Here is a 25,255-nt window from a genome sequence, read left to right as displayed (position 1 = left end):
ATTTTAATTTTGCCGCACATGGTGTCAAACTTACCGACATTTTTTTTTTCAAATTTGAGCTACTTAATTTATTTTCGTCATAACTCGCTTAATTTTCATACTAGACGGTTTTATAAAAGCTCACTTTAAAGATCTGAAAAAGTGTTTTAAAATGTCTTTTACAATTTTTCGTGGAAAATTCATCGTTTCTCCGTTGTTTGAGCTCAAACCTCTGTTTAAATTTACGAAAAAGAAAAAATTGGCTTTCAGTAACTCATAAGTTGCTGAATATTATTTGAAAAATTCAATTTAAACTGACTTATTTCTTTGTTTTGTTATAAGCTTCAATTTTGATAAGAATAATTTTTTCCAGAAAATGCGTAAATTTAGAGTTTTTCAGTTTTCGAATTTTCAATCTCGAATAACTCAGAAGTTATTGAGTTAAATAAAAAAACTTCATTCTACATTTTCTTCATAAAATTCAATTCTCTATCGATTCCCGGTGTTATTTTGAAATTTTAAATTTCCACCCCTGAGTAGTGGAAGCATACATTGGCACCAGATCAGTTTTGTTATTTGCATTATTTTAGAGATTCTGTCACAATCCAAAGTTTCAAACTAATCCATATAGGTCTTTAAAAATGCGAGGTGATTTGCTTGGTTCACTGTATCAATAATAGGTCCAGATGGCATGGTAATGGTGGCAGAAGATGAGAAACCCTTAAAATATACAACAATAATCTACAGATAATAAATATGAAAATTAACGAACACGAAAGTCGTAAGGAGATAAAATAAAAGTGAAAGAATCAATCAAGAGCAGATGGAAAGATTCACATACTTTGGCATGACTCTTAACACGAGATTGAAGATTGGAACAAAATATAAACGAGAGAACTGGAGCATTTAAAATATTATTCAATGCAATTACGACACAGTTTCCAGTCAATAGGAAATATCAAAAGAAATAAAAACAGAAATATATAGAGAAGTAGCCAATCCCATATTAACATATATCTCTGAGAAATAAACAATCACACAGAAACAAAAAAACTAAATACAAAGTAAAGGAATGAGATTTCTAACAAAAAAAAAACTGAAGATACGATAAAATAAAGTATTACTCTATAAGAGAAAATTTAAATTTAAAATCAATTCGAAGAAAGACAATCAAGATGGTTTAGCAACGTTATGGAAATGAGAAAAAAACGATTAATACTGAAGATACATGAAAAATAAAGGAAGACAGACGAGGAGCTAGACAGAAGAAATTAAGATGACATCGAGAAATAAGATGGAAATAAAACAAAAGTCACAGGATAGGAAAGAATGGAGTTGCTGTGAAAACGAGAGCACAGACTCTACTCCAGCACGCCTGACATCTGAAAAGTAAAAAGGCTTCAGGATAAAGTAAGTTAGTGAAGTGTAGAACTTTAACTTCGAAGACGAACGTTGGGAAGCTCTTTGGAAATAGAAATATTATTTCATATTTATACTTACGTTGTGGCGCGCATCTTAGGAATGGATCTCCAGTATATCCAGGAGGGCAAGCACAAATAGGATTATGATTCCGTGTAGTACATTGAGCCCCCAATCCACACGTGTTCGGACAAGGATCGCTGCATTTTTGATTGACACAAGCTTTATCTAGTGGACATTCTGAGCTAACTACGCATTCAGGCCTACAGCTTGGCGGACTACCTATATAATTCGGTAAACAAGAACACACAGCTTGTTTATTAACTTCTCTGCATTGACTGTTGGGTCCGCAAGGTGTAGGTTGACAAGGGTTCTCCGGTATATTGGGTGTCTTCTGGATTTCTCTGCACTGGAAGAACGCATCTCCAGTAAAACCCGGAGGACACGAACACGTCGGTATGTGATTATTTACTGTACATTCCGCCAATGAGCCACATGTTCCAGGACACGGATCGACGCATTTGTAAGCGATACAAGCTAAATTAGATTTGCAGTCGTCGTTAATTTCACATTCCCGATGACAACCTTTGTTGTTATCATATGGATCCCCGTGGAAACCTTGAAGACAAGAGCAAGCACCAGCGCCGTTCTTCTCGCGGCACTCCGCGTTCGGTCCACACGGTGACGGGAAACAAGGTGTCGATGGTGGAGTACGTTCGGTAGCTAAAAATTCATTAATTCATATAAAAATTTCGAGAATAATGATAGAATAGGATGATGATGTAGATCAAGAGATATAGATTCTTACTTAAAGGTGTGATAGTACAAGAAGATAAAGGATCTCCTTGATATCCGAGTAGACAAGAGCAAACAGGAGCATGCGATACCACTGTACATATAGCGTTAACACCACAGAATCCTTGACAGGGATTTATACATTTTTCATTTTTACATGCCAAGTTATTTGGACATTCTAAATCGTTAACACATTCAGGTCGACAGTTTGGTGGTCTACCAATATAGTTGGGTAAGCAAGAGCATGCAGGTTGGGTACCAACGACTCTACATTGCGAATTGGCACCGCACGGAGACGGTACACATGGGTTTTCGTTGATTGGTGGTGGAGGTACTAGAAAATAAGTTTAATCCATTATGATTCCAAATAAACATGCAATAATAGAATTTACTACATGAATCAAAATGGTGAACAAGTAATTTTATAAAAGAAATATAACATACGAGCTATCCTGGAGCAAGAGGTGAAAGGATCTCCGGTGAATCCGTTGGAACAAACACAAATAGGATTATGTGTTACAACTCTACATTGAGCGTTGAGACCGCAAGTTCCGGGACACGGATCAACGCACTTTTGATTTACACACGCTTTATCCTGCGCACATTCTGAGCTACCGATACATTCAGGTCTACACATTGGTGGTGAACCAATATAACCTGTCAAACAAGTACATACAGCGTGTCCGTTTATTTCTCTACATTGACTATTTGGACCGCACGGAGACGGTTGACAAGGTTGAGTCGGTTCAGGAGTAACTGAAATTAATGTTTTGTTATAAAGTAATCGCAATCCGTTGATGTAGTAATTCTCACCAGAAGGTATGAGGTTACATCTACTAGCGGGATCACCCGTATATCCCGTTATACAAATACATGACGGTATATGATTGATGACTCTACATTCTGCGTTTATTCCGCAAGTTCCTGGACAAGGATCCGCGCATTTGTTATTTATACAAGCTCTACTACGATCACATTCCGAATTCGTAACACATTCCGGTCTACATCCTCTGTATGGATCACCGAAATACTCGGGGACGCATGCACAAGAACCTGCACCGTTTCTTTCTTTACATACGGCGTTAGCGCCGCAAGGTGAAGGATTACAAGGATCTATAGGAATTTCTGTAACAGTAGCTGAAAAGTATAGAAAAGATAGTGAGAAAAACAGCACTAAATATACAGCAGATACTTAAAACTAGCTAAATATAGATATAGTACATACACAGAAGATAAAACTAAATATAGATAAGAAAAGAGCTTACGAGGTAAAAGGACACATCCTCTAAACGGATCCCCGGTATAACCAGATACGCATTCACAGATAGGAGTATGTTTTACAGTAGTGCAAGTAGTGAAAGAACCACAAGAACCTCTACAAGGATCTATACATTTTTCATTTTGACATGCTAAGTTTCCAGGGCATTCTTCGTTTATGAGACATTCGGGTCTACAATTTGGCGCTCTACCTATATAATTCGGTAAACAAGAACATACAGGTTGGGTACCAATTACTCTACATTGCGAATTCGGCCCGCAAGGGGTCGGTACGCAAGGATTACCGCTAGGTACTTCTACGGCTGTTTCTAAAAAAAGTAACAGTTTACATGCATGAGAAAGGAAAATAGTCGATTGTTCGTGCTATCGTAATATGTTAAGAATTAAAAAAAAATAACCGATTTGTATAGATAAACACAATTCCCATTCCACAGTTTACAATCAAGATCTTCAAGACTGCTGTAACTGAGGCGATATTAATTATATAAATTGTTCCAAAATTATCTTCACAACTTCATAACTTCGAACGCAAACAAGATTATATTCTGTCTTTTGCATCTATTACTACAATTTATAAAGTTTTTGTTTTCAATAGGTTGAACAGTTATAAGTAAAGATGTGGACACCACAACAGAAAGCTTAATACGTGTTATGGTTCATAGAGACGAAATCAGATACACAGGTTCAACGGAACTTCAGGAGAGAATTCCAAAGAGACCCACCATCCAGACTGTCCATCCGTGTATGGCACACAAGCTTCATGTGTATCGGATTAATATTTCATAAATATGGAGCCGGACGATCCAGCACAAGCCAAGAAAATGTGGAACGAATACGGCAAACATTCCAGCACAATCCGAAAACTTCAATTCGTCAGGCTTCAAGGCAACTCCAAACGACAACAAACAAAATCCACAGGGTTCTTCATAAACAGTTGCATCTGTATGCCTATAAGGTACAGTTGCTGCAGGTACCATTACCAAAAGATCGACCAAAACGTGTGGAATTTACCGTAGACATGTGACAATGTATTGAGCATGATGAAGATTTCTTGAAAAAGGTGTGTTTCAGTGATGAGGCCACGTTCCATGTGTCTGGTACAATAAACCGCCATAACGTACGAATTTGTGGTTCTGAAACCCAACATGCAGTAGTCGAGCTTCAACGAGACAGCTCAAAAGTTAATGTTTGGTGTGGACTTATGCACAACAAAATCATTGGTCCTTTCTTCTCCATAGAAACCACAGTTACTGGCTGCATGTACCTGGATATGCCTTAAAACTTTGCTCTTCCTCAGTTGGAAGAATTACAGCCGATTGTGTACTACCAACAGGATGGTGCACCACCACACTTGTTAATAGCAGTTCGGGAACACCTCAACGAAACTTTTCCCAACCGATGGATTGGACGGGACGGCTCAATTCCATGGCTATCAAGGTCTCAGGACATAACAACCCTCGACTTCTTCTTGTGGGGTTATTTAAAAATTATTATTTTGTAGTTGGAAATTGAATCAAGTGCAGACTGTAACTTTTTCAGGTTTCTATATCTTCTCAATGTGTTCAATTTTCAAATCGTTTCGCGACAAAAGCATGATTTAACTATGTTTTTAACATATATATGAGTTAAAATTACGACAGCACAAACAAGAAGAAAAAGATAAAAAATTATAGAAATAGAAAGGAAGCTTACTCTCTTCTAAGATACATGTAACGAATGGATCCCCCGTATATTGTGAAGGACAGCTGCAAATAGGATTATGGTTCACGACTTGACATTTAGCGTTCAAACCGCATGTACCAGGACATGGATCTTTACATTTTTGATTCAAGCAAGCCTTGTTTTGTGCACATTCGGAACTAACCATACATTCTGGTTTACATGTCGGAGGTGTTCCAATATAATTTGGTTGACAAGAACATACAGCGTGATTATTTATTTCTCGACAGTCGCTGTAAGGACCACAAGGTGATGGTTGGCAAGGATTTATAGGTACTTCAACTACGGAAAATTTATATTAATAATAAGTCTCGAATGTATACAAGATCGTGAACAAATTCTAGAGGTTTGTATTTAGTTCGAAAAAATTAATCAATGAAGCTATAAACCTCTAAAATTTGAATTTTAATATTTTGTTTTCTTACTCGGTGGTGGTTGTCTACAAGAAGTCAAAGGATTTCCAGTAAATCCTGGTAAACATGAGCAAGATGGCGCGTGATTCGTTACGTGGCATTCTGCGTTTATACCGCAAGTACCAGGACATGGATCTTTACATTTATTATTAATACAAGCTCTATCACTTTGACAATCAGTATTTGTTACGCATTCCGGTCTGCAACCTGTATAAGGATCTCCGAAGTAATCTGGGAGACAAGTACAAGAGCCTGCTCCATTCTGTTCTCTACAAATAGCATTTGCCCCACACGGGGAAGGATTACAAGGATTATGCGGTTCTGGTGTTGGAGCAACAACTGAAAAAAAATTATCGTCAAGTATTTGGATAGCGAGAAAAATCCTCAAACAATTAGCTTACTTGGTACTTGACTACATCCCGAGAAAGGATCACCAGTGTATCCGATTTTACAAGTACAAACAGATCTGTGGTTTATAACTATACAATCAGTGTTTGAACCACAAGATCCCGGGCAAGGATCGGTACATTTTTCTCTTTGGCAAGCTAAATTTCCAGAACAATCTGCATTTATTACACATTCCGGTCTACAATTAGGAGGGCGTCCCACATAACCCACTAAACACGAACATGCTGGTGTATTACCCACTACTCTACATTGCGAATTAGATCCACAAGGAGATGGTTGACATGGATTTTCGGGTTGAGATATCACCGGAGGTCCTACAGAAAAAATTATGGTGGATTTAGGAATGTTTTAAAAGTGATTCATAAAAGTTGCCTTACGTTCTTCAACAAAGCATCTTATGAACGGATCTCCAATGAATTCAGATGGACAACTACAGATAGGATTATGATTGATAACTTGACATCTTGCATTTATACCACATGTTCCTGGGCAAGGATCTTTACATTTTTGATTGATACAAGTTTTGTCTAATGAACAATCAGCACTGACCATACATTCTGGTTTGCAAGTTGGTGGTGAACCAACATAATCTGGTAAGCAAGAGCATACAGCATGGCCGTTAGTCTCTCTACATTGACTGTGAGGACCACAAGGTGAAGGTATACATGGTTCTCTTCTAGGTTCTACAGCTAAAGAAATACATAGTAAATTTATAGGTTTTTTGTTAGTTACAGGTGAATACGTACTGGGTGGTATAACATGACAAGCTGTTGTCGGATTTCCAGTATATCCTTCCAAGCAGAAACAAGAAGGTGCGTGATTAGCAACTCTACATTCAGCGTTAACACCACACGTTCCAACACAAGGATCTTTGCATTTCATACCCAAGCAAGCCTTGTCTCTAGAGCAATCAGAATTAGTTACGCATTCAGGTCTGCATCCCGTATAGGGATCTCCGAAGTAGTCTGGTAAACAAGTACAAGAACCTGCTCCGTTCTGTTCTCTACAAACAGCATTCGCTCCACAAGGTGATGGATTACAAGGATTGGTTTCTTCTTTAACGATTATTAATACCGAACAACCAGCGAAAGGATCACCAGTATAACCCGGTTGGCATATACAATTGGGTGAATGATTTATCACTGCGCAAGTGGCAAATGATCCACAAGAACCAACGCAAGGATCTTTACACCTTTCGTTGATGCAAGCTAAAGTTCCAGGACATTCTGAATTAATTGTACATTCAGGACGACAATTTGGTGCTCTACCCGTGTAATTTGGTAGACAAGAACAAACTGCTTGGGTACCAGAAACTCTACATTGTGAATTAGGACCGCATGGCGTTGGAACGCAGGGATTCTCGTTTGGTACTGGAACAACAGTTTCTGAAATTTTTTTTTTCAATTAGATGGGACTCAGTTTTTGGATGTCATTCTATTTCGAACAATACCCGATGTATTTGCAAAGCTCTATATTCGACTTAGCAATGGAGATTGATATTGATAAGAAGGAAACTGGTTAAAATTCCTTAGAAAAAAGTTCTATTAAGGAGACATAAGATTCTCTATCGCTAATCGTGAACAAAACACAAAAACATCGTATATTGTACAAAGAACGTTCCAAGAATTCCTCTTACTTTCTTCCTTGACACATCTAACGAATGGATCTCCAGTTTGGCCCGATGGACAACTACATATAGGATTGTGATTGACAACATTACACCTAGCATTCAATCCACAAGTACCTATACAAGGATCTTTACATTTTTGATTCATACAAGCTTTATCTTGGCCACAATCACTGGCTACTATGCATTCTGGTCTACAAGTAGGTGGAGTTCCAATGTGATCTTTCAAACAAGAGCAAACAGCGTGATCGTTTATGACTCTACATTGACTGTACGGTCCACAAGGTGAAGGTCTGCACGGATCTCTTTGTTCTCTCATAGGAGCTAAAGAAGATGTGAAATAAGTTCATATTAAAGTTAGTTCGAAATTATTGAAAAGAAAAAGTACACACGATCTGTGAAAGGAAATTGGAATATAATTGAATCGTGTATACTTTTTTTATTGATTTCTTCAAAAGACAATAGACTCTTACGGTTTATAGGAACTGGATGACATGCCCTGAAAGGATCTCCAATATAACCTTCTAGGCAATAACAATTTGGTACGTTATTAAATACTTGACATTCGCTGTTAATACCACACGTTCCTGGACAAGGATCAACACATTTTTGATTGACGCAAGATCTGTCTTTTGGACAATCGGAATTTGTGACGCATTCAGGACGACATCCGGTATAAGGATCTCCGAAGTAATCCGGCGCACATACGCATGATCCTGCACCGTTTAACTCTTTACAAATAGCATTGGCACCACATGGAGATGGATTACAAGGGTGAGCTGGTTCTTCTGGTATTTGGGGAGCTAAAATTCAGGTTTTCGTTAAGAAATTATTCCATCTAAACTTGGTTCTAGTTAAGATTGTTTTCACTAAAACCAAGTAGGTTAGTTTTGATGAAGGCTTACTGTATTGACATCCAGAGAAAGGATCTCCGCTGAAGCCATCAGCGCAATAACATTGAGGCGAGTGATTTAAGACTCTACATTCAGCGTTTGCTCCGCAAGATCCTGGACAAGGATCCTCACATCTTTGATTTATACAGCTATGACTAGAAGGACATTGAGAATTGACGGTACATTCTGGTCTACAATTCGGAGGTTGACCAAAATAATTAGGTAGGCAAGAGCAAACTGGTCTATTTCGTAGAACTTTACATTCGGAAAATAACCCACAAGGGGATGGTATGCAAGGATTTTCAGGAATAACAACTGGAGGTTCTAAAAAATAAATAAATAAATTTACGTCTAAAGTTAAGGTTAGTTTGGATCTTACTCTCTTCTTTAAAGCATCTACTGAAAGGATCCCCAATAAAACCAACGGGACAACTACAGATTGGACTATGTAGTACCGTTTTACATAAAGCATTGTTACCACAAGTACCACGACATGGATCAACACATCGCATGTTCTGGCAGGCGAGATCGCTGGGACATTCCGAGTTTACCATACATTGGGGTCTACAAGAGGGTGGAGCGCCTACGTGACCTTCTAAACAAGAACAAACTGGTCTATCGCTTTGTATTCGGCACGTGCTGTAAGAACCGCAAGGAGAGGGAACGCATGGATCGCGTCTAGGTGGTTCTATTTCTACGGGAGAAGAAATAATTTGTATAACTTCGTTTTAAAGGAATTTGTATACAATATCCATATCAGCGAGCAAGCTGAAATGAAATTGTATACAAATTGCTCTCGAGAATTTTGCTTACGTGGAACTTCTCTGCAATGGATTAAAGCGTTTCCGGTATAACCTTGTATACAATAACATTGTGGATTGTGGTTTATCACAGTACATTCGGCGTTTAAACCACAATTTCCTATGCAGGGATTTGTACATTTCATATTCGAGCATGCTTTATTATGAGGACAATCGCTGTTCGAAACACATTCCGGTCTACAACCAGAATAGGGATCTCCTTGATAATCTGGGATACACGTACATGCTCCGGCACCGTTTCGTTCAGTGCAGATAGCGTTAGAACCGCACGGAGAGGGATTGCACGGGTGTGGGGGTTCCTCTAAAGCTACAAAGACAGAAAATAAGGAAAGTAGAGAATACATTCAAGCGCAGTAACTACAAAAGTATTTGTACAGCATGTCCCACCGTGAAATTGTGCAAATTATGAATGTGCAGATAGTATAATACAGTAATAGAAGGTTTATTAATCGACGGGACATGTTGTACTAGGAAATTACTATATAAAAAGAAATTCAGATACTAAGAGAAAATATAGATACGAAAATAAAAGGATGGTATGAATGAAAGTATAAAACTTACCTTATTGAACACTTATGGATAAAATTATGTGATAATGTGTTTTTATATTGATATTTACGAAATACTTCATTTATATTGGCATCAGATTTTTCAAAATATAATATCGATGTAAATAAACAATTTATCTAGTATTTCTCTACCTTTTTTGTGGCATACCTCACTCAGTTTTTCTAAAATTCTTATGCCTCATCTCAAATAGTCCAGTAAGTACAGCCCAATTAGAGCCAAAACCCACTAAAATTGGTTATGTCGCCGATTTTCTGGATTTAGGTAGTTCTGAGGGTGCTTTATCGTTACAGTGAAAGTTAACATCAAAATTTTGGCCATTAAGCGATATATTTTTGTTTAAATTTTCAAAATTTCGAATTTTGCAAATAGCTCAAAATGTAGTCCAAAAAATTTCTTACAAAAAAGGTTCTTTGTGATTTTTTCCTAATCTCAAAATTACTCTTACAAAAAGCGAATTTCGTGTTACTGGATTTTTTCAACAGTGCATTTTTTGCGGATAACTCAAAAAAGACTTGAAATTTAGAGGTAAATTTCTGAAAAAAAATGCCGAGCAGGAAATTACCTTCGAAGAAGCTCAAATAAGATTTTTCTTAGCCTACAAAAAACTCTAAAATGCCAGAAATCCTCTTTTAAAATCTTGTTGTTGTTAGTACTCTAAACTTAAGTGCGAGACAGGTATAATTCTTGAAAACGCTATTCTTGTGAATATTGATATAAATTATAAATATGATAAATTTTATGAAAGAGAGTCAAATTTAGTTGGCTTATCAAGATCACGGTTTAACATTGTATAATCCATCATTAAATTATCAATATATAGCAGCTCCTTGTTCTCCAGCATGCCTGTCCACTTAACTAAACTGCTATCCTAAACACATTTTATAGTAAAGCCTTGAGCCTTGAGTAAAGCCACGACTTGAGACACTGGGCTACACTTGCCATGAATATTTACATCAGACTCGTCAAGAAAGTGTCTTTCATTCTCGTATTTATCGAAGAAAATCACGATCAAAACAATTCAACATTTCATTAAACAAAGAGTTTTTGACACTGGCATTTTCGACATTTTAAGGTACTAAAAAAGAAATACAATCAATTTTTTACCTTCAAGCACTTCCTTTTCTGTCATTTTCACAATTTTTTTCCCAATTTTCATTCATCAATTAACGTTAAAACTTTACACGTGCACTAATAAGATGCCTTTTGCCGTCTGTCTGTTTTGCTCCGACGGCACCACCTACACCCGTAGAATCTTCGGCTGATGTATTGAAGAAACTCTCCCAGTAGAAAGAGGTTTCTTTTTTGTATCACGTAAGCTTTCGTTTCCCCCCGTATGATGCGTTAAAATCAAAACCTCTGAAATCGCAAAAAGATTTCAGAAAAAAAATTTTGTTTTGGAGCTCTTGGCGAGTTTTCAAATTTTTGATGAGTAATTCAAAGTTTTACGAACTTGTATGGAAAGGAAATTGAAGCTCGACAACTAAGCTACAAAATGTATACTTTAGTTTACTCATTATTTAGCGAAAATGGCTAGAATTCAACAACTACTAACTAAGTAACAAAAATTGTCAACTATGAAAAAATCTAACATTAGTAAAAGTAGTTTTTTCCCATCACAGAGTAAGTTCAAAGATATAATTGGTCTCATTTCAAAGGTAATTGTCTAATTGACGACCTCAAGGGTTCGCTGCTAGGTGTAGCAGAGTCATAGACACATAAGTTTTAAGCTCACCCAGGCAACCAGCAAAAAAATCCCGTTCGTATTATTTTCCAAGAAAACTTTACTTAGTCAGAATTTTTTTGCAGATGCAGTTGAAAAGTAGAGACGAGTAAAAGCACTTTCTTTCGTTCCGAAATGTTGAGTTTTCGAGGAGATACAGCAGTTTCTTCTTCAGCCGGGGACGTAATTTCCCTCATACTCTACGTGGTGCGAAAACTTTTTAGTAAGATGCGACTCCGAACTTTGAGCGCATTTTACAAAGAAATGACAGCTCTTAAGGAAAAATTACGAGGAATCTTTTTTATAGAAAATTTCCTAAACTATATTTTTGCTCCTCTTACTTTTTCAGAAATTTGTAATACATTTCGAGTTATTTGCAAAATTCATGAGCCACGTCTGCCTCTCAAATAGGTATTGAAAATGCTGTTCTAGGTGGGATTATGTTCTGAAAAGCATCTGTCGTGGTATTATCGGTAAAACAGAGTCAAGTCAGTAATTTTTCTTCTATGTTCTAAGCTGTCCAAGTTTATGGTAAACTCTGAGTCGCCTATAAGTCAAATTGCTTCTTTCTGTATTAATTCGAGTATCGTCAGGGTATGCTTGGGAGTAATACTCCATAGATGGACGAATCTGGGCATTGTAAAGGATAAGAAGCTGGTTTTTGTCTCATATGAATTTTATTTATAGCCACTCGGAGACTGAAAAAACGACAAAAGTTATTTTATTCCCCACGTGTATGTACTTTTCTTTTTTCAATTCAATCAAAGAGTTAGCTGCCGAGGAGTTGTTTTATGCAAGTTTCTTTTTTTCTATACAATGGTGAATCTCTAATGCCAGATTTGAATAGAAAGAAGTTATCTATAGGCAAAGGAGAGTGTGGTAAAATTCAAGACATATAAATCAATTAAACGAAAAGTATCCATAATTTTTTCCATAAATGTATTATTGTCGGATATAAATGAACAAAAGTCATGCAACTTACCTGGCAGCTCATTACAACCGGTGAAAGGATCGCCTTCAAATCCTGGTAAACAGCTACATATGGGTCGATGGTTTACGACATTGCACTTCGCGTTGAATCCACAAGATCCCTTGCAAGGATCCTTACATTTTTGTCCGACGCAAGCTAAGTTGAGAGGACAATCTTGGTCTATTAAACATTCCGGACGACAGTTTGGTGGGGTTCCGTACATATTCGGTAAACAGCTACAGACAGCTCTGTTGTCAAGCGTACGACATTCTGCGTTGGGTCCACAAGGCGATGGAACGCAAGGAGAGATATTCGGTTTTTCTGTAATAAACAGATAAGCGATTAGGTTATTGAAATTTTCCACATTATATCTTATTACCTATCCTAGTGCATTGTAGGAACGGATCTCCGATGTGGTTAGGTGGACAACTACAAATAGGGTTGTGGTTATGTACTTGACATCTCGCTGCTATACCACAAATACCGATGCACGGATCTTGACATTTTTGATTGATACAAGCCTTATCAGATGAACATTCCGAAGTAACTAGACATTCGGGTCTACAAGCTGGAGGTGTACCGAAATAACCTACTTGACATGAACAAATGGCTTGTTCGTTTCTAACTCTGCATACGCTGTTCGGACCACACGGTGATGGATCGCAAGGATCAACGGTTTCAATAGGTTGTTGTCTACAAGCAGTGAATGGATCTCCTATCAGTCCTCTTCCACAAGCACACACCGGTACGTGGTTAATTACGGAACATTCAGCGTTGATTCCACAAAGTCCTTGACAAGGATCTCTGCAATGCTGGGAAAGACAAGCTAAGTGGCTAGCGCACTCGGAATTCATTGTACATTCTGGTTTACATCCTCCTACGTAAGGATTTCCTATATATGGTGGAATGCAAGTACACCTTGCTATATTATTTTGAACGGTACATTGGGAATTTTCAGCGCATGGTGATGGAGTACATGGATCCATTGGTCTGGGAATATCCGGAGTTTTCGAACATCCTATGAAAGCGTCGCCTTGGTATCCTTGTTTGCAACTGCAGAATGGAGTGTGATTGATGACGTTACATTTAGCATTTCTACCGCAAAGCTCTATACATGGATCAATACATTTCTCTCTAACGCATGCTTTATTTTGCGGACATTCTTGACTAATAGTACACTCAGGTCTGCAGTATGGAGGGCTACCGATGTAATTCGCTAAACAAGAACACACTGGATGATTTTCTTTAACTTGACATATAGAATTAGGCCCGCATGGTGTTGGTACACATGGATTTTCGTTGGTTTTTGGTATATCGGGAGTTTGTGGAGTGTAGCAACCTACAAAAGGATCTCCTTGTTGTCCAGGAGTACAACTACATATTGGATTGTGGTTGATGACAGTACATAAAGCATTAGCCCCACACGTTCCCAAACAAGGATCAATACATTTCTGATTTACACAAGCTTGAGCTTGACGACAATCTGAGCTGACAATGCATTCCGGTTTACAAACTGGTGGTACTCCAAGATAATTTGGTAGGCAAGAACAAGTGGCGAAGCCTTGATGGGAAATGAGACATCTACTGAATGGTCCACATGGTGAAGGATCGCAAGGGTTTGGTCCTGGTATAGGTTCTATCGTCGGTCTGAATTCATAACAGCTTACAAATGGATCTCCCGTATAATGAGGAGGACAATAACATATTGGAATGTGGTTAATGACGTCACATTGAGCTCCGACTCCACACACGCCGGCGCATGGATCTACACATTTATTATTAATGCAAGCTTTATTCAGAAGGCAATCCGTATTTATTACACATTCAGGACGACAAGCAATCCAAGGATTGCCATAAAATCCTGGCTTGCATACACACGAAAGAGCTTTGTTGAGTTGTCGACATTCAGCGTTTTCTCCGCATCTAGTAGCTTCACAAGTTTTCACATGTGTTTCAGGATCTACAACATAAGTATATTATTAAAAATCATCATCAATATCTTCTGTAGCTAAATAATACTTACGTAGAGGAATAGAACAATGCTGGAAGGGATCACCGACCAATCCATCTGGACAACTACAAATAGGTGTATGTAGGACAACCGAGCATAGAGCGTTAACTCCACAACTTCCAGGACATGGATCAGAGCAAGTATATCCTAAGCAAGCTCTATCAAATGGACAATCAGCGTTAATCAAACATTCGGGTCGACATTGTGGATTATAAGGAGCTTCCGGTCCTAAACATGGATCACAGATAGCGATTTGAGTGCCCCAAGTATTACACTCCATATTATTGCAAGGTGACGGTGTACAGGGATGTACAGTAACATTAGGATACGATGGTACCGAAATTATAGGTGTAGGGATACATTGATAGAAAGGATTTCCCATGAATCCTTGAGGACAAATACATGTAGCTGTATGATCTCTAACCTGACAAGTGGCGTGCACGCCACACAAGTGACCTACGGCGCATGGATCTATACAATGTCTATTCAAACAAGCCTTATTGAGTGGACAATCGGAATTGAGTACACATTCTGGCTGACAACCTAAGGTCGGATCGCCTTGGAAATCGGGTAAACACGAGCAAACGGCTCGTCCGCGAACATTTTGACAAATTGTATTCGATCCGCACGGCGAAGGTAAACAAGGATTATCCGGTAAAGGTTGCGGTAAGTCGTAGCATCTAATAATTGGATTTCCAAATAATCCATATTGACAGGTACAAATTGGATGGTGTCTTTCTACTTTACAGTAAGCGTTTACACCACAAGCCCCCGGACATGGATCTTTACATCTGTAACCAATACAAGCTTTATTATCTGGACAGTTATCGTTAACAACACATTCATATCCATGACAACCTCCGGGTCCATTTGGATCACCTCCCATACCTTCGGGACATCTGCATATGAAATTTCCTTCTGGTGTATCAATACATTGAGCTCCCGGTCCACATGGGTTCGGTATACAAGCCGAGATCGGTTGAAGTCTACATCCAGTATAAGGGTTTCCTACGTACCCTTGTTTACAATAACACTGTTCAGCATTGTTGGCGATATAGCAATCAGCGTTCGGACCACAAGGTCCTGGAGTACAAAGACTAACCTTAGGTTCAACACAATGTCTGAATGGATTTCCGTTACTTCCTGCTGGACAGAAACAAATAGGTTCTCGTAACGGATCACAGAAAGCTCCAAGTCCGCACGGATTTGGTTCGCACGGATTTTTGCTTTCGATACAACCTCGAATTGTATTCGGACTCTCGATAAAACCAGGAAGACAAGTACATTTAGCAAAGCCATTACTAAGAACGGCGCATTGGGTATTGGGTCCACAAGGAGAAGGATCACAAGGATGTGCCGGTAGAGTACACGGTACGTGTGGTGGTGTCCCTTCGTATTCAGGTAAACAGAAACAAACGGCGTCCCCTCCTACGACTCTACATCCTGAATTAGGTCCGCATGGATTAGGCGAACATTCATCTCCTTCGGGAACTGAAAATTGTATATAAAGAAAAATAGAGAAATTAGTTTGTTGATTTTAATACTTACTGCAATTTTTGAAAGGATTTCCAGTTAGCCCTTTCGGGCAGAAACATATCGGGTTTCCATTATCCAATTCACATAGAGCGTTAAGACCACAAGGGTTTGGATCACAAGGATTTCTTGGAGGTCTGCATGCTATTAACGCATCACCTTGGTATCCAGGAGGACATTTACATGTTGCTACGTGATAAAGGACGTCACAAATCGCGTTTGTTCCACATTTACAAGGCGAAGAACATAAACCACCTATACAAGCTTCATGTGTGGGACAATCACTGTCAGATCTACAGCCAATCGTTACAGAACAAGAGGTATAGGGGTTTCCTTCGTATCCGGGGAGACAGCGGCATTCGATACCATGATCTTTTGGAAGACATTCCGCATTTTCACCGCAGGAATCTTCATCGCAAGGGTTGATACAAATTCTGTTCAATCGATCGCAAAGTTTATTCGGCGGACAGTCTTCGTTATATTGACAGATTGGCTTGTAATTGTCAACTGAAATAATAAATTATTATTTGATAGACCGTTAACTTTGTGACCGGCTGTTCAATAAGTTTTGTCCGTTCAATGAGAGATGGCGTTGTTAGTTTAGTTTTCACGTGTGAAACACATTTGGATCTGTTAGATTAGATTAGATGAGTTAGGGCGTAAAGGGTATTGGTTTCTTTTGATTCCTTGCAGAAATTATAAGAGCCGTGGATAATTTCTTCGATATTTTTTAGTTGGTAATTCATCGACAGTGAGCATAGCTTTCCTTAGCCCATTTTGCTTAAAGAAAGGACATATTGATTCTTATTTTCTAGCTTTTTCGTGATTATGAAAGGAGTCATTACAGTAATAATTATAAGTTTAGGGATGTTTTCTAAAAATATAATATTACTGGAGCAAGCGCATTGAATAATTAAATCTCAATTAAAAACTTATTGAACCATTATAATAATTGACCGATATGGTATCAATTTGGTACGGAAAATTGATAACTTTACTTACCATATTGGCATTCAACGTATCCGTTACCGTGGAAACCTTCCTCGCAGCTACAATCGCTTCCGTGATTGGTGTTGATACAGACGGCGTGTTGTACGCACGGATTTTTGACGTCACAAGGTCTTTGGCAAATATTGCCTATGCATGCTTCCGTTAAGGCGCATTCTTCGTTTCGTACACAAGTGGCTAGATTGAAGAAAGTGCAGAAGAAAAAGTAGTAAGAGAGAGCGACTACACTAATATTTATAAATATATACATTTGTTTGAATTGTGTCTATTTACTGATGTGCAGAAAATATTTGAAGTGTTTACAATTTTACTTAATTAGAATCATACGGATAACTTTTTGTTATTGTTAATTTCATGTTCTAGGAAATGAATGTATGGGGTGGTATATCGAATACCGCACAAAGTCGAGGGTTGTTATAAGAAGGACGTTATTGTACATTGTCCTTTGCTAGTTTTATAACTGTCGATTGCAGTTGAATATGATTCGCCAGCGTAAGGGGGCATGTTTATTTTAGCCAATAGATGCAAAAGCGCGTGGTGATCATGCTTCGATCACGCATCGATTGTTGTTTGGGTTGCTTTGTTTGTTTCATGGATTGAGTATAGATGTGCATAGTCATATATGCAGAAGATAATTTGTGGAGGAAAAAAATGACGCAATTATTTGAAAAATCGGTTAAATGCAAGTTATAAAAAGGGCCCACTAGATTTTCATAGGGAGTGAATTGAGTTCAGTGACCACTAAAGCAAAAGTTTATTTGGATTTTAAGAAAGCTGCTATATTAAGTTGAAGTTTTATTATATATTAAAAAAAGTGTTCCATATGATTTAATTATATTTTTTACATTTTTTCAATTTATTTCAACTTGTTATTTTACATAATTTTTTTTAATATAAAAATATATTTTTTACATATATTACACGTTAATATTCGTTATTATTGTTATTTATTATATTGTTGATTATCAGGTTTTAGTTTTTTCGATGTATGTTAATGTTGGGGGCGTCAAAAGTTTCGACAATATCCGTGATACATTCTCAGTACTTATTTTGACAGATTTATGTTTCAGTATAGAATCAAAAAAGCTATTAAACACCAAATAGTACAGGCAAACTAGACGATTTTGAGCTAAAATTTGAATTGAATTGGGCAGTTTTGATTTTCTAGATTCAGGGAGGTTTTAGGATACTAAATAAGTCTAGCAAACATTTTGAAATGCGAATTACTCTAAAACTATGAGGAATTAAAAAACAACTGCCGTAATAAAAACTGTAGAATACAAATAAGTGTTTCAAGTATTTGTTCCTAACCTCAAAATTTTCACTGTAAAATGGGTTTATACACTCAAAAATATTTTGAATCGCGAAGAACTCAAAAACTACGAGAAATTCGAATAAAAGAGCCGGAATAAAAATATACAACACAAAATTCTTCACAGATTGGTCTTCAAGCATTTTTCCTAACCTCAAAAATTTCACCGTAAAATGGGTTTGTATACTCAAAAATATTTTGAATCGCGAAGAACTCGAAAACTACGAGAAATTCGAATAAAAGAGCCGGAATAAAAAATGTACAACACAAAATTCTCTACAGATTGGTCTTTAAGAATTTTTCCTAACCTCAAAATTTTAACCGTAAAATAGGTGTTAATTTACTCAAAAACATTTTGAATTGCGGATAACTCGAAAAGTTTGAGGATTTCGACACAAACGGCCGAGACAAAAAATGTGGAGCACAACATTCTATATAAAAAATGTTTCACTTTCCTCCTAACTACTAAATTTCTATTACAGAAAGGGTTTGAGCGCTCAAAATATTTTGAATTGTGAATAACTCGGAAACTACGTAGAATTCAAAAGAAAGTGCCGGCGCCAAAACTGTCGAGCACAAAATTCTCCATAAATTGGTTCGTAGGCAATTTTTTCTAGCCTCAAAATTTTCACCATAATTAGCGTTCAATTACTCAAAAAAATTTTGAATCGCGAATAACTCGAAATGAGAATTTCGAAAATACTACAGGGACAAAAAGCTTTCGTTCTCTTAAAGCAAATATCTGAATACATTGTCAGGACTCGCAATCGATTCTGTATAACGTGTCTCCACAAATACAACTTAAAATTTTCTAATAAACTCACTCTTGGATATTTAAGGACATATTTACGGAAAAACGAGACATTTTGTACTTTCTATGCATTTTCAAAATTGTAAGAATAAGGATACATCATCTTGCGAATGTTTTTGTATAAACTTGAAACTGAGATTCTTAGCTTCAAAATAAGTACCCACATTTTTGTAAAAGAGAAACTATTAAGAAGTCTGTGATTATTGAAATAATAATCAACCGAGAATTTAGTTAGTGTTTATAATCCCGTTTTTTAAAAGTTAGTTTATTTGAATCCAAAAAGTAGTTAATGAAAATAACACGTTTGATTTGCTTGTTTATAAGGCGAGTGATGAAATATAAAGTCTTATGAGGCCAATATAGCTCTTAATCTCGTCGAAAATTATTCGACGAGTAGAAAATAGTCCCTGTGCATCTGGAACGTAAATTGTACTGGCGGGAATTCGCGAGCAGATGCTCAGGCTTTTAGCGTTGAGGGAGATTTACTCAGAAATAGTGGCTTCAACGAAAAAATGACTCGAGATTTTTTTTATAGAAAATTTTGATGTCTACATTTTTTGTTTGTGCAGTTTTCTTCGAATTCCTCTTAGGTTTCGAGTTATTCGCGTTTAAAATTTCCAAAACTTGTGCCGTAATTTTGTTAAGAGTTGATGGGCTTATTCAGTAATTGAAAACATTTGAGAATCTAGAAAATCAGAAGCGCCCAATTTAATTTCGGGTGTAATCCGATTTTACCTGTACTAAAATGATTCATTTCAATGAAGCAGGAACAAGTTTCTAATACTTCTAGGTGTACGAGTATTGTTTATACATGAACGAAATTTAAATTGTTTTACATATTCAATTATTAATATTAAGTATACCAAATATAGGTTTTACATTATAATAATTGATTTACCTCATAGGACTGATTTGAACAATTTGAACAACGCTGCCGGAGTTATAAAGTTGTAGATTAAGGTAAGTTGAAATAATGAGGTTATGTTTACATAAGTTGTTGTTGTTTTTATATTTTCTACTAGAAATTTAAAGCTGTTAGATTATATCAAATATTTACTGCTAACCGACTGAAATATTTGTAAAATTTTTTTTGTGAATGGAGAAATCAATGAGTTTTACAGTTAGAAATAGAATGTTCCTGTTTGGAACGAATACGTCATTGATGACGTGTATCAATTTTTATAATGTATAACCTATAATCTCTTGCTACGCTCGCGCGGTCAGTTTTTATAAAGATAGAACATGTTTGTTAATCTTACTTGTTGGTGTTTTGAAGCAATTAGTTGCGGGATTTCCTTCGTATCCCGTTGGACAACTACAGATCGGCCTGTGCATCTTTGTCTGACATTTGGCAGTTTTTGCACAGGCATTAGTGAATTTGCAAGGATCTTGGCATTGCGACATGTAACAAGCCTCAGATTCGAGGCAGTCCATATCAGACTTGCAAGATTTTGGTACGGGCGTGGGGCGTTCTATTAGAAGTTAATTATTAACGAAATTAGTAAATTAATAGACGAATATAACACTTTCGCTTCGCAGATTTAAAAAAAAATACGATAGTACCAGATGTACCAGGAGGTTTCATTTCACAAAATAATTATTTCTCCCCCAATAATAAATTATACGAATTATATTACAGGGTGATGTTAGTGTGATAAAATTCAGTGTATCCTTCGTCCTTTGAGGTACCAATTTGAAAATTAGTCTTCATATTTCAAAACTATTCACAATGTTACAGGATGTTCAAGAAAGATGTGGCGTATCAAAGTTAATTTTTTTTAAATAAGACACTATATTTGATTGCATATTTAGTATCAGCTTGACTTCTTCATTACAATAATATAGAGTTGTGATGTATTCTACGGGGTATTTGAAAAGTTATAATCAATTTTCCATAAAAATAGTAACAAGTTCAATACAATGTAAGAGAAATTCAAGAATGAAGATATGTTGCAGCCAAAGCATTCAAATAGTAGTGAAAATTTTTGAAAATTGTTTATATCGTTAATTTTCATTGAACCTAATACAGGGAGGATCAATATACTAATACATTATTTTATCGATTTTTTAAGTGAATCACCCTGTATTTTATGTGGCTAACGAAAAGTACAGCTTCTTTTTTATCAAAAATTCCTTTTGCATAAAATTATCAGTTGTTGATACATTTTGATTGGTGCAAAACAATGATGATGATGATGAAATATCTAATCATTGAACAATTAATTTCACGTTGGCCTTGATTTATTTGTCAAAAACTGACATTTGACAATGACATGGCATGACAATAGATACATTATTGTTTTTTATTTTACTGAATGAATGAAATGATTGATATGATCTGGATATTGGGAGAAAGTAGTAAAAACTCCCTAATATCAACAAGAATATACCATGTACGTTTTCCTGGAAGGTGATGACCTAAAACCTAACATAACCTAAAAAGAGAGAGATTCATGTAGTAGTTCATTCGCACGGATTCAGTTAATTATGAAAAGTTTGAACTATTAAAAGCTTCTGTGACAGAAGAAAATGAAATTAATGTTTTGCCGGCAGTTATTAGAATCCCAAGAACAAGAACTGAGCTACTACGGTGCGCAAAGAATTCTTGAGAAAAGCGAAATGCACTCTTTCCATATTTACTTGCAACAGGAATAAATAGAAGTTGATTTTGAGAAAAGAAGAAAATTGGTTATAATTGGGATTCCAATATGTAATAAAATATTGAAGAAAAATTAACTTTGATATGACAATGATACAATGATAGTTAAAATCCCTCAAATTTTCAAACTGATATCCCAAAAGACAAAGGAGGCACTGAAATTAATCACATCAATCAATCAATCTTTTTTATACATTAATATGTGAATTGGAATTGCCAGGTATATTATGAGCGTTTCCGTAGTGGGATTGTGGTGAAATTAAACACTAAAGTGTACTAATTCTAATATATTTCGATACTTATGTATTCATCGTCCGGGAATTAATAATTTGAGAATAGCGGCGTATCAAATTTCGTTATTTCTTTTAAAAAACATCGATTCAAATTGACGCTTGATTATAATCAATAACCCTAATATTTTTATCGAGTGTCAATGTGAATACTGATCTTTTAAATCGACGAATTTGTTGTTTATTTAAAGAAATAACGAAATTTAATACGCCGCAATTATTAACTAATTAATTATCAGACGATGATTACAAAGTATTCGAAAGCTAGGAAATATATTAGAGTCAGTACACTTTGGTGTTTCATTTTCCCACAATCCCACTACGAAAACGCTTTAAGTATATTAATATATAAAGTGAAAATTGTGAAAACTAACAATCTACATAGAATGAAATATACAAATATGATCAAAGATTTTCGACTAGGTGTTTATTGTTGGCACATCTGAAGATTTGTATTTTTTTTGTACAACGCAGCGAATGTGTAGGAAAATGGAATGTTTAATTACAAATTATTTATTTTTATTGTTGATTTTTCAATTTATCTGGGAATTAAATAGGATAGGATTCTAACCTTAACCGATTAAAATCAATTGGTACATGCATTCGTTGATTTAACTGCAAATGATCTATACAAAATTGAACTTTTTCGGAGAGATCTTGCAAATTGTTTTTTGTGATCTATCATTTCAACATAAGATTAAGTTTAAACAAAAATCAAGTTGTCAGTATATTATGCGATAATCGATTTGTTTGTAAAACAACAAAGACTGAATTCAAACTACTTTCAGTAGTTCGAACTTGTGTTTTCCTAGGCAAGGCATTATAAAAGTTTTCTTACTCAAAAAATTGGATTTTTTATCATATTTTCTGTATTTTAATTCGTTGAATCAAATTATAATATTCCTTCAGCTACTTTCGTTTGAATAAAGTCACCTTCAGTTATATTTCATAGTTTTTTTCCAAAAATTTGCGAGCTTCACAAAATTATCATGGTCAATTTTTTCGGACAAATTTTCTCCAACAAACAGCAATTGTGTTTCAGGAAATCATTTATTTGGCATAGATATTTTAAAAGAATAGTATTGAAATTCCTTTACTTCAATAATAACAAAACAAAGTTTATGGAAAATTTCATATACTAATAATCGAACTAAGAATTGCCAAAAGTAACAGCTGTGCAGGCAGTTTTAGAAGGATATTAACATCGAAAGAGATGTCCAGATCTACGACTCTGGAAACTTGGATAATAACGAATAAAAGTAAAACAGAAATTGGATATCAGGGAGAGAAAACTCTTAAGAAGAATTTTTAGAGGAAAGCAGATAGAGTTAGGAGGGAAGAGAAGATCAAACTATGAAATTTATACACTTTTGAATGAGGCAGCAATCAGCGCTTTTATAAAGACAAAAAGATAACGAAGGTGAGGTCACTTAGAACGAATGGACGAAGGCATATTCTTGAAAGGAGTTGCTTGGAAGATACCAGAGGGCAAGAGGAAATGAAAGTAGACCAAAAAACAGTGGAGAGAAGTGGTGGAAGAAGACCTTAGAGATAAAAAGCAAGGGACCGAAAGAAGTGGAGAGAAACTACAAGGCGACGGACCTAAATGGTCTGGATATAATCCTATAAATATGTATTGAAATCCTGGGATAAGAAGTACCATTTGTTTAATTGTCAAACTCTCTCTGAAAAATGTTTTTCATCCGAAATTTTTATTATTGAGTTTTGAAGTATATTGAGAATAACATTTTTATTTCTATAGATCATTTGCAGAATTTTTTATTTAAAAAAATTAGTTAAGGTATTTAATGTGCTGTAGTTTGAAAAACTATTAAAAAAAATTACAAAACTATATACATATTACGGAAATTTTCCGACAAAGTCCAACATAAAAATGTATACGGATTCTTACTATTTTACAAGTAATTTTATACATTATTTGATTAAGTTATAGGAACTGATTATTATCACTCTATTTGATACGAATTGAATATAATAATCTTTTTATATATATAATTCATGAAATTTTGTCAGCTTTTCGAGCATAATCTAAAGACGAGACATTACATACGAGGATTGTCCCAAAAGAAAGGAAAAAATTTTGGAAAAAAATATATTTATTTTTTAAAGTAATATTCTTTGAGCTCAATACACTTTTTTAAGCGATGTTCAATACCCTTTTATAATAATAATCGTCAAGCTTCTCAAAATATGCATTAATTACCGACATCACCTCTTCATTTACCACCGAGTCATTTCTGTCATTTAAGTCATTTAAGCCTGGGACCAGGAAATAATCCGAGGTGGCTATATTCGCCGAATAGAGTGCATTAAGTAGCAATTCAAACTTTGTATTGATGAAACAACACTTTCGTTTTAGTCAAATGAGGCCGTTTTTGCTTTATTTCTTTCTTAGCTTTCTTCTCTTTCTCAAAATTATTTCACGCACATCTTAAAAAACCGACTCCACGACTTTGCTTACAGTGGACTTTTCCGTCTAATTCAAAAACCTTCTCAACATTATTACTTAAAAATCAATATAGTTGGTTGAGATAATTGAATTAATATTCACACTGATGTCAAATATATTTCATCCTTTAATAGCTAAGTAGTTTAAATGCCTCATTATGATATTCTAATGATGATGATGAAGAAAAAGAAGAAGAAGAAGAAATAACATCAAGAAAGTTCTATTATTTTGACGTATTTCGACTGTTTACACGTGACGAATCATAATGATAAAAATGTTTAGATATCGCATTGTGATTTACATCTAAGATCGAATTAAATGATGCTGACAAAATATTTATCAATAAACAACATGTAGTTTGGAATAAAACGTTAGAAATTATCATTTATTTATTCTATATGATAATAACGATAATAAAATCAATCATCTTGTTCCAATAACTTATCAAACATTACTATTAGCTGATGAAAGATAGTTATGAGACTTTTAACATCAAATTCCTAATCTTGAATTTTAATTTGTTATTAAACTAAGACTGGTTCACTGGAA

At 35.7% G+C, this 25,255-nt stretch overlaps 1 protein-coding gene across 1 annotated transcript in view; it reads right to left on the bottom strand.

Moving 5' to 3' along the window:
* Window positions 1–25,255, bottom strand: part of LOC130900700 (uncharacterized) — a 254,210-nt gene that overhangs the window by 59,677 nt on the left and 169,278 nt on the right. The window contains 19 exon segments of the mRNA XM_057811483.1: window positions 1,480–2,121; window positions 2,207–2,527; window positions 2,638–2,949; window positions 3,007–3,330; window positions 3,459–3,779; window positions 5,164–5,472; window positions 5,616–5,942; window positions 6,005–6,325; window positions 6,389–7,396; window positions 7,648–7,962; window positions 8,112–8,441; window positions 8,544–8,855; window positions 8,911–9,225; window positions 9,345–9,659; window positions 12,625–12,933; window positions 12,992–14,572; window positions 14,636–16,114; window positions 16,172–16,663; window positions 17,159–17,341. Coding sequence (XP_057667466.1) covers window positions 1,480–2,121; window positions 2,207–2,527; window positions 2,638–2,949; window positions 3,007–3,330; window positions 3,459–3,779; window positions 5,164–5,472; window positions 5,616–5,942; window positions 6,005–6,325; window positions 6,389–7,396; window positions 7,648–7,962; window positions 8,112–8,441; window positions 8,544–8,855; window positions 8,911–9,225; window positions 9,345–9,659; window positions 12,625–12,933; window positions 12,992–14,572; window positions 14,636–16,114; window positions 16,172–16,663; window positions 17,159–17,341 — 9,516 coding nt within the window.

This window comes from Diorhabda carinulata, chromosome X (genome assembly GCF_026250575.1).
Source record: "Diorhabda carinulata isolate Delta chromosome X, icDioCari1.1, whole genome shotgun sequence".
NCBI classification, from domain to species: Eukaryota; Metazoa; Arthropoda; class Insecta; order Coleoptera; family Chrysomelidae; genus Diorhabda; species Diorhabda carinulata.
Note: the sequence above shows the minus strand (reverse complement) of the source record. Positions and strands in the feature narration are given on the sequence as shown.